Below are 11,379 nucleotides of genomic sequence, written 5' to 3' on the forward strand. Positions count from 1 at the left end.
GCTCGGTTAAAAATTAGAAAAGCTCGAACTCGAGCTCGGCTCGATTATTTTCGAGCCGAATTCGAATTTTTTACGAGCCGAGCTATTCGAGCCGAATTCGAATTTTTTACGAGCCGAGCTCGAGTAGCTCACGAACAGTTTGGCTCGTTTACACCCTAACCCACCGTAACTCTTTAATCTTCACTGTTATACCGTCCATGTCAACAGCTGTCGTGTCGCACTTAAAAATTAAAAAGTCTAACGAAAGTAACTTAAACAAATATTTTAATTATTAGAAAAAATAAATGACTAAATTTACTTAATTCTTTAACTACTTATGCTGCTGAGAGAAGGGACAGCCCATTTAAGTTCAACCGAGGAAAGCTATATACATACACAACAGTTTCATTTGGCTTCTGGGGAGTAAATATAATCTTCCAATTATTATTTTTAAAAAACTCCCAACTGCATTTTGGCTTCTAATTAGTGTAGAATTGAAGCGGTTATTATGGAGTCAAGTTTAACAGCTTCAGCTACTGATCATTCAAATCTCAAAAGAGTGACAGCTAATGGTGGACGCTATGTTGAGTATAATGTGTTCGGGAATCTCTTTCAAGTTTCTTCAAAGTATGTTCGTCCTATCCGTCCTCTTGGTCGCGGTGCTTATGGTATTGTTTGGTAAGTCTTTCGTCTTGTTATCAACGCCTCTTGGTGTAGTCGTATGTTCCTCGCCTCCTTTACGGACATGAGACCTGGCAATATTTTTCTCGCTCCCTTTACGGATTTCAGGTTTGAAACCCATGTTTCATGGGTTGAATGCGTAGTAAGTGTGTTAAAATAGTAAAAGAAAGTCTTTTAGCTTGTTGCTTCTCTTATGCATTGTGCATGTTCTTTTAGGTGTGTTTAAGAAAACTTTAGATCTATTTCACTTCCGAATAACCTTTGAAATCTTGATATAAATTGGTTAATAGATTATCACGAATTTCTGGTTCGGCCTCACCCCCCGGGTGCACACACAGAGAGTATGATATTACGGTATTGGCATATTGTTATTTTGGCGTGTCGGTGACTATTAGGTGATAGGAATTGAGATTTGGTTCCTAGCTTTGGTGGGTTTGTTTTTGTATTGACTTTAATATTCGTGCACGGTTTTGAGAGGGCAATATATAGAGGATAATTCTAGGTGGGGGGACGAGAGGCATATTTTTTGTGAAAAGACATGTCCAAATTATATGTTATTTATCAATTAAATATAATAAAATTTAAAATATATATATTATATTACTATACAGTGAACTTGAATGTAAAATTAAAGTTAGTTGGTAGTAACAATCAAATACTATCATAATACTCATTTACATTAGTAATTTTTTAGATTCTCAAATATGGATATTTTTAATATTAAAATAATTATTAAAAAATAAAAAAAAATTAGTAAGAAGACATGCAAAATCATGAAAAAGCATGCACGGCTAAGTGACGTCATGACATTCCCATCTTGGCATGGCCGTGACGCTGTGCCATGCACCCTAATCGTAAATTGGTTTACGAAATATTTTTTAAATGATATGCTCTAATATTTGAGATGTTTTAATTATTATGTGTACTAGCTTTACAACCCGTGCGATGCACGGGTCTTTATTATATTTTTATATTATTTAAATTTATAATAAATTTCTTTTATATTTATAATAAATTTCTTTTTCGATCATTACGTTATGAGGATATCTATAAATAATAATATAAATGTTTGTTGTTGGCAGGATTCAAACCTGAATCTTGGGTAGTATATAAATAATAATATAAATATTTGATGTTGGTGAGGTTCGAACATATGAATTTTAGTAGTGTATAAATAATAATATAAATATTTGTTGTTGGCGGGGTTCGAATCTGGGAGTTTGAGTAGTGTATACTCTTTTAATATTTGAATCTAACGGTCGTGATCACTTAATATAAAATTACATGTTATTTATCAATTAAATATAATAAAATTTAAAACATATTTATTATATTACTATACAGTGAACTTAAATATAAAATTAAAGTTAGTTGATAGTAACAATCAAATACTATCATAATACTCATTTACATTAGTAATTTTTTAGATTCTCAAATATATGTAAATATTTTATAATTATATTTGTTATTTCCAGATATTCCTAATATTAAAATAATTATTAAAAAATAAAAAAAATAGTAAGAAGACATGCAAAATCATGAAAAAGCATGCACATCTAAGTGACGTCATGGCATGCCCATCTTGGCATGACCATGACGCTTTGCCATGCACCCTAATCGTGAATTGGTTTACAGAATATTTTTTAAATGATATGCTCTAATATTTGAGATGTTTTAATTTTTATGTGTACTAGCTTTATAACCCGTGCGATGTACGGGTCTTTATTATATTTTATATTATTTAAATTTATAATAATTTTTTTTATATTTATAATAAATTTCTTTTTGGATAATTACGTTATGAGGATATCTATAAATAATAATAATAATATTTGTTGTTGGCCGGATTCAAACCTGAATCTTGGGTAGTATATAAATAATAATATAAATGTTTGATGTTGGTGAGGTTCGAACCTAGGAATTTTAGTAGTGTATAAATAATAATATAAATATTTGTTGTTGGCGGGGTTCGAACTTGAGAGGTTGAGTAGTATATACTCTTTTAATATTTGAATCTAACGGTCGTGATCACTTAATATAAAAGATCTGACGGTCATAAATGAGGATAACCAAACTAACCAAAAAAATGCATACCAACAAAAAAAACAAATTATACCCCATTTCAGTTATTATAATATAGTATAAATATATTACACTTATCTAATTATTAGGAAGATCACCTACTATACATTTAACACATAAATATTTAGTATCAATCTTGAGAATCAATTCAGAATATTTTACTGTTAACATTTTTTATATATTCACAATCAGAAAATAAAAAATGGTTATGCGAGATACACGCGGTACAGTTAGGACAAAGGTTTGACTTCCAATTGTGGTTACTTTAAGACAAGTTGGGTTTATATAAACTTTTAAATTGACTGTTTCTAAATCTAGCTACCACTCTAAAGGCCTAGCCTAGTGTCAAATGAAAGGTTCAATTCGGCCATGACACAAAGGCCATGATTTTATTTCAATTGCTCACTCCCCACTCCCTTTTAGACCCTTCTGTAGGTAACATAAAAGAAAGAGTTCCCCATTCTTTGGTCGATTCCTTGCTGTAACATAAAAGAAAGAGTAAAGGTTACATCTTTGGGAGGGAGTCCACAAGACCACAAGTAATATACATTTTAAGTGTCCGAACTCCCAACTCATAAACTACTAGGTAGTGCGAAACTGTCTCCTTGAAACTTATTAAAAGCTATCACAGGTTTAGAAGGTAGGTGCTTAGAATTTAAGCCTAACGCCCTACAAGTGTTTACAAAATTAAGATCATTTGTGTTGCTATATAAAGCTAGGAATACCTCTTTTCTTTTTCAATGTGGGACTTGAGGATTTATAACTTATTTTTCATTCTTAATGGACCATCTTTGGATAATCATATCTCACTCATCTCTTAATCATTTTGAGTGATTCAAAATATCTCAGAAAGCTCTCGTAAAGGAGAATACATTCTAAGCATCACTCGTTGCACACACGCGACAACCAACCGCTCAAGCACGGCTCAAAATGACTCAACAATGTGGGGTGTAATACCCACATTTTCTAACAATAACTCCTACAAGTACTTAGGGCATTTTTCTCAATATTTATTTAGATGCGAATTTTCCTTTTTATTTCCTGGAAATGAAAAGGAACATAGATATGATTTGTTTTTCAATTACTTCAGTGCTGCTTTAAACTCTGAGACGCGTGAGGAAGTCGCCATCAAGAAGATTGGTAATGCATTTGATGACGTAATAGATGCCAAGAGGACGCTTCGAGAAATCAAGCTTCTTCTTCACATGGATCATGGAAATGTAAGTCGATTCAATTTACAGCTACATTGTTCTAGATATCAAAATTTTGAACACTAAATATTGTTAAACTAATTTTATCTGGTTACCTGTGTTTGTAGGTAATTGCAGTTAAGGACATCATAAGACCTCCACAAAAGGAAAGTTTCAATGATGTCTACATTGTCTATGAATTAATGGACACTGATCTTCATCGGATAATTCGCTCCCGTCAGCAACTTTCAGACAACCATTGTCGGGTTTGACCCAAGTCTTTGTATTATATAGCAAAGTTCACATTACAACTACATTTGTTTTGATCATGATAGTTTTCAGAATCTGATGTAGCTGTTTTAGCTGAATTGAATATCATAATGTAGTGCAAATGTCTCTGATAATGCAGTTTCCTCTTCTAATCAAACTAAGTTTAACTTAATTGAAGTTAAAAATTTCCCAGACTCTATATAATTAGGTTAACCCATAACATGAGTTTCGTCCTTCTTTCTTATATTGTTTACTACTTTGGTCAATTCTGGAAGAAGAGGTTGCATTTGGGATGTGCGTTGCTAATGTTCTATGATTTTTATGTCATGTTCTATATTTTGGTACACGCGAACCAACCCAATATAAACACTTTACGGTTATTAACAATATTTCTATAGATATAACTTATCGCAAGTTAAATAAATCTTCAAAACTTGTGCAGTACATTCTTTACCAGCTACTACGAGGTCTCAAGTATGTTCATTCCGCAAATGTCTTGCATCGTGATTTAAAACCTAGCAATTTGCTTCTAAATGCAAATTGTGATCTAAAGATTGGAGACTTCGGACTTGCAAGGACGGAATCACAAACTGATTTCATGACTGGGTATGTTGTTACTCGATGGTACCGTGCACCGGAATTGCTCTTTAATTGTTCAGAGTACAGTTCAGCTATAGATATCTGGTCAGTTGGTTGTATACTTGGTGAAATTCTGACTAGGAAGCCCCTGTTTCCAGGAAATGATTATGTTCATCAGTTGAGACTCATTACAGAGGTACAATACTACAAATGCTTTTTATCTTTGATGCCTGGGTGTCGGTCCTTTTTTCCTTATACAGTCTCTACTCAATTTGCATTAAACTTAGGCGTTTCCTGTGAATTTTAATATACATTGCTTCTGCTAACTTTTCATTGGTACAGAGATAGTCTATTTAGTTACATTGAGGTTATTTCTTTTATTCCTGTGTATATTTTTGAATCAATCGAAAGATTGTTTGGAAATAAATGTTGAAGTGACATTTAAATGGATATATTACTCGGACTCGGGTAGAAGTGTCCGACATGGACATGTGTCCATGTATTGGACTAGGAAATATTTTAAAAAATATAATGTTTTTGGCCTAAAATAAATGTCCAGGTCCAAGTGTCCATGTCCAAATGTCGAGTGTCCGACACCGATACTCCAGGTAAAATGAAGAGCCCGACTATCATGCCCTTGACCTCTTTTAGAGAAATCATGACCTCGACCACTGCACTAATCCTTTGTCGGTCACAAAGGCCATTCTTGATATATATATATAATGGAGGCCACCTGAACCTAGTACATAAGAGAACTGAACAGGGAAGCAATTGTATTCTTTTCTTTCTTCCTCACTTGTCCCCTCTTTTTTTTTTGATCTGCAAGAAGGTTATTTTCTGTCATGACTTTTGAAGTTTTTATACTTTAAAACTTGAAAAGTTTAGCTGGAGACATGTACTTTATAGTTAATCACTTATTCTTTATAATTATGATAATTCCTTGTTAAATGTAAGGACATAAATACTTTGTTATCTGTCGATCTGTCTTAAAAGTAGAGTTTTTGGCTATGCTCTTTCATTGGCAACAGCTAACAGGTTCACCCGACTACGCCAGCCTTGAGTTTCTTAGAAGTGACTATGCACAAAGAAATGTTGGTCAGCTTCCCCGATGCGCTAAACAACCATTTTCCACTCGATTCCCTAATATGTCTCCTGGTGCTGTAGATTTGCTGGAGAAAATGCTCATATTCGACCCCCGCAGGCGTATTACAGGTTTTACTTGAACTGTAATGTACTTTCATTTGTTTATTACACATTTTCTTGCATGCTGTGAGGCCTCCTGGACTTATCAGAGACATTTGCACTAGATTATGATATTTAATTCCAATTATCGCAAAATTTGATATTGACCAGAAAAAGAGATACAAATATGGGATATTTATAAATAACACAAAAATCTAGTGCTTAAGTTATAAAGATCTCAGTATAAAAGAAACTCGGAGGAGTCTGCGCTTGCGAACTTTAGTATAAAAATTTATGTTTGATTCCACAGTGGAGTAGCAGGTGTAACAGTCCTCTCATCTTCAGTCGCAAAAAGAGGCAACTAAGGAATGCAATGTAACATCTTTATGGAACAGAAAAATATAATCTGTTTAGTCATTTGAATCACATAACTTTTCCATCAAACCTGTCAAAATAAACATCGACACTGGTATATCCTTTATAATTTGTGATGACATTTTGCTAACTTTTGTAGTTGATGGAGCACTTTCCCATCCATACTTGGCACCTCTGCATGATATCAACGATGAGCCGGTATGCCCTCAGCCTTTCAGTTTCGACTTCGAGCAGTCAACCACATACACGGAAGAAAATATCAAGGAACTCATCTGGAGGGAATCTGTTAAATTCAATCCTGACCCAATTCTTTGCGAGACTTCTGTGAATAAGTGAGAATTTGTTGCATGCTCTTCAATTTCACAATCAAAACTTAAAAAAGGTCCCGGAATGAGAAGTCTTGAACTGATGTTCAGAGGTTTACAGAAGCTGTTACAAACTTACAAGGGTCAAATTCAGGGTTGCCAGTAATGGTAATGTCCAACTTGTGATACCCATGGTTTTAATTAAATTGTATGAATATGGCTTAGTTCGAAGCCTTCGATATTTTTATGTTAAATAAAAGAATAGCCCAAAATCTAATATGCCCTGTGTATGTCTAGAGTGTATAAACAAACAGGACAGGATAACTTAACATATATCCTTTTTCCTTGAAATATTTTTACTTGATATCAAAGCCAACCTTTGTTCTTGACGGCAGCCGATTTCATCAGTGATTCTGTCAGCAATGGCTGGCGGTAAGCGTGTGCATTCGGTCCGGTTAACCGAAACCAAACTGAATAACCGGAAAAAATTCGGTTCGGTTAACCAAATTATAAAATTCGGTTCGGTTTTTGGTAGTAAAAATTCTTGAATTCGGTTTTTCGCTAATTCAGTTTTTAACTGTGGTTAACCGAAAACCGAATACAATAACCGAAGTTTTATATAATATATAAACATATTAGACAACTTGAATTTGAGATTTTAGTTTGGCTGGAAGCCACTTGCCAGAGATGTATGAACATTTAGGTTGGTTTCTTATGCAACTGACTTGTCGTCCCTGCAATGTGTTTGTAGAAATGCTCAAGTAATGTACCTGTAGAAGTCTTGGCACTGTGTTAGCTTAGTTTCTCACCTACAATTTTCGTGTCTTTGACCGATGTTCAGATCTTACTTTAACTAGCATATGACCCATGCGATGCACGAACTAGATAGTAGATTTTGGATTTTATTATTTCCTACTATATGTTAATTTTTTTTTAAAAGTAATTTATAAAATGACTAATCAAGATTGAGCATTGTATTGTAAAATGACTAATAAAGATCGATTATTGTATTTATTAAAAAGGTTAAATGTATTAACATACCTGCAATTTTAGTTATTGAGTGCTTGTCCAAAGGTCTAGAAACAATATTGTAATCATCCTATTTGTGAAACATAGAGATGCAAGGCAACTGAGGAAATGTCAGACTTTAGCCTTATGAAAAATATTATTTTCACTCGGAATCGGGTGTTTGGAGAGACATATTATGTACGATTCACAGGCCAGGAGTATTTTAGTAATTGCTTGCAAGTTTGTTGTCAACATGTTATAATCAACATGTTGTATTATCTTCTTTGTAGTTGGGCTTACGGTCCTCGTCAATCAACCGGGAAGAAGGTTTCTAGGGAAGAAGATGAAATAGTTCATGGCTCGTGTAGTTAGGTCAAAATAAAGAACTTGCTGATTTCGAATAATATAAATTTTATCTGTGATTTTTTGTTAATATAAACTTATTTATATTAATGATTCTGATATGTAGAAGATTGATGGTCTAGTTGTTTTGCAAATTTGTATTCTCAGACATTTCACTCTATCTCAAACTGACTCCAAGTTTGTTAGTTTACTCTTTTCCTCTAGAGTTTTTTACTGCTACTCTGACCGTTATACTGATATGAACAATGTCAGCCCTCCACAACCTTCCAAGTGATGATTCTTTTATATTTCTCCCTTGGACTTGCATCAATTGGCGTTGGGGGATTTCGATCAGCTTACATGGCTTTTGGTGCATATCAATTTGTCTTGAGACTGTTGCAGAGGAGACTGCCTGGCAGAATATTGATCTAAATTATAAGTTAGCTAGCCCACCAGGGAATGGTTTGACACTTGATAATGGTATGATCCATTTAGTTAATTCAAAAAAGATATGAACTGAACTACTTTAATATGCTCTATGCTATGTGTCAATGCCGATCTGATGCTTGCTTTTGCAGAACTTGTGGTCGAAACATGACCTACTCAGACCCAAAAATATCCTGTGGCTGATCAACCCTCAGATCAAATTACTAATGCTATCTAAGAGTAAATTTTACACTTCACTGGTATTTTTTATGTATCTGAGATATTTACGTTCTACACAGCTCAGGCACCTGAAGATACACTTTGACACACCAGGATGTCCAAAAATAGTATCAGTAGACCAGCTAGTCTCTAGCATGAATAGAAAAAAAGAAGCATGTTTCTTCCATTCAATATGTGGTACGCATTAGCTGTTTAAAATCTCCAATGGCTAAAACTTCACTATATCTGATTAACTAAAAAAAAGCTTTCTACATATGTAGTTCTTGTTACTCATGAGTGCATTGGAGTTCAACAGAAAGTGCCTTGTGGAGTCATTCTCATTTCTCGAGGGGCAAAAATTTGAAGATCCAGAGAAACTCCTTATATTATGTTTCCCACTAATGCTTTATTTAGTTATGAGGACTCTTTCTTCTGTGCTCAGGAGATTAGTTATACTTGTATTTATTTTGTTACTGAAACTGGTAGACAATATCTTTATACATGAAACAGTTACTCTTTATAGAGATACCTCTATTGAGGAATGCTTGAATTTAGTTAAACCATATTTCCGGACTATTGTCATTGTAACATTTTGTGCTTGATGTCTGAAATGTTATCTCTCTCTTTGAAGTTACTCCAAGTTGGATATCAGGCGATATAAACCAATGTCATTATGATTACTATTATTTGGTGATTTCTGGTTTATGTGTTGTGAACATGTTATATTGTGCCCTGTGAGCATCCTTTCAAGTTTCCCAGTGCTTTTTATTGAAATAATATCCGCTTTCAGAGATTTCATCGCCTTGAAAAGGCGTCATAGGCCATTCAAGAGAGGGATAACATGGTTCTTCAACTATATATTCTTAAATTTGGTTAATAAATGGGTATAGTTTATAAACCATACCAAAGCCATTTTATTAAAACCAAATTCAAACCAATCACATATTTTGGCAGGTATAATTTGTATAATGTAAAGTTATCCCGACTATTATTTTCATTGTAATTATTTGCGATATTCTTGTTATATATCATTCTATGAATGTATTGTAACATACATCAATACATATGTAGAAGTAAAGTAGATCTTCGAGTTCCTGAGTTGATGCCATATATGCAAGATCATTCGTTTATTATCAGATAATGAATCAAGCATGATCTGGGTAAATATAGGTGTGGATCAACCTCTGATGTATCAAATATTTTCCTTCAGCTAGATAGCAGGTGATGCTATGAAAATGACAGGTAAAATTCAGATATATTTTAAACTTGGGATTTGAAATACAGGTAAGCTGAAGTTGGAAATAACAATTTTTATCAATATTGAAAATTAAGAACTATGACCAAAGTATAAACTAGAGATATGTCGAGATCCATTATTTTGTAGGATTGAGAAGAAAAAGGAACTGTTTCAGTTCTCGGTAAGACTTAACCAAGCAAGTAAAACAAACATTTTGAGCCGCTAAACATGATGTTCCGGAAAACTAATGTCTTTGGCTATGTAAAACATATCTAAGTAGAAGTCCATTGATTCAGTAAGTAAGCTGAAAGGTATCCCATGAGCACTGCAACTTTGCATTGAGGACATGTATAATCATCCATTTGGTCTGGGTGTACAGGATACCATCAGGCTGATAATGATTGTCTTCGTTTGAAAGTTGAGCATCACAAATTGGTGGACCACTTAATGCGTCAAATATTGTATATGGATAAATTTCGCCACCAATTTTTTTAAAGCCAATATCATGCCATTAATTGTGAGCTTTATCTCAGGTGTATCGATCATTTGCATGATAGCAGTGACAGCATATGGCCGTTTTTCAGGAAAGAAAAAAATATCAATCATGTTCTTGAATAGAAGGCTGAGCGTATGTCCTTTTTTAGACAGATCTTCGATTATTCTGTATGAATATCCCAATATGTCATAGTAAACGTGATTTCTTAGAACTACACTTTTACAAACCCAGTAAAATTCAGCATCCATGTTTCCAAGTCGTTGGCCCATAGTCATGAAGTATGTGAACATGCTTTCATTTGGCCTGTGTATAACGACTCGTGTATTTTTGAATTATTTAAATATGTGATTACTATAGAATTTATTAAATAAAATATGTGTATTGGTTTTGACCGCTATGTGTTGTTTGATTATTATCTATGTGTGATTTACGATGTATCGAGTTGTCCGCGTGATTAACTAAGGAATTGTATTGAATTATTTCACTTTTAAAGTGGATTTAATGCAAATTTATTTGTAAAAATATTTGAAGTGTCTCTAAAATTGTTTTTATGATTTTATAATTACACTAATTATTTTTATGATTTTATAAAATTGAGAAATCAATATTTCATTAATTATTTATTTATAAATGATTTTCTGAGTGTGTTTAATGGTAAAATCCATATTTAATTATGGAAATCTTCAAAAATCATGAAACTTATATTTTATTAAGTTCATATTATTTTAAGAATTTTAAAATTATTTTGGGAATTTTCGAAGTTAGTTTTACCCGCGCGTCGATTCGTTTAAGTGCTAAAAGCGGGTATAAACTGCGTTTCAAAAAATTATTTTAAAATTATGAAATATATGTTTTTGTAAACTTCGGGATATTTATAATATTTTAAGACAATTTTCGTAATTCTCTGAATTTATTTTAAGTACAGCTCGAATCGTTAATTGTTAAATGCGGATACGAGTTATGTTTCAAAAATATTTTAAAAATTATGAAAACCTTATTTTATTAGTT

The 11,379-nt window shown here is 33.1% G+C and overlaps 1 protein-coding gene across 1 annotated transcript; it reads left to right on the plus strand.

The window, feature by feature from the left end:
• Positions 1–361: 361 nt before the first annotated feature.
• LOC141724083 (mitogen-activated protein kinase 4-like) lies at positions 362–6,922 on the plus strand. The gene is made up of 6 exons (XM_074526068.1): positions 362–657; positions 3,833–3,962; positions 4,061–4,198; positions 4,645–4,977; positions 5,810–5,993; positions 6,478–6,922. The coding sequence occupies exons 1-6, from the start codon at positions 488–490 to the stop codon at positions 6,672–6,674; spliced, it is 1,152 nt and encodes a 383-aa protein (XP_074382169.1). The 5' UTR covers positions 362–487; the 3' UTR covers positions 6,675–6,922.
• The last annotated feature ends 4,457 nt before the right edge of the window (positions 6,923–11,379 follow it).

The sequence above is a fragment of the Apium graveolens genome, chromosome 5, assembly GCF_009905375.1.
Source record: "Apium graveolens cultivar Ventura chromosome 5, ASM990537v1, whole genome shotgun sequence".
NCBI lineage: Eukaryota > Viridiplantae > Streptophyta > Magnoliopsida > Apiales > Apiaceae > Apium > Apium graveolens.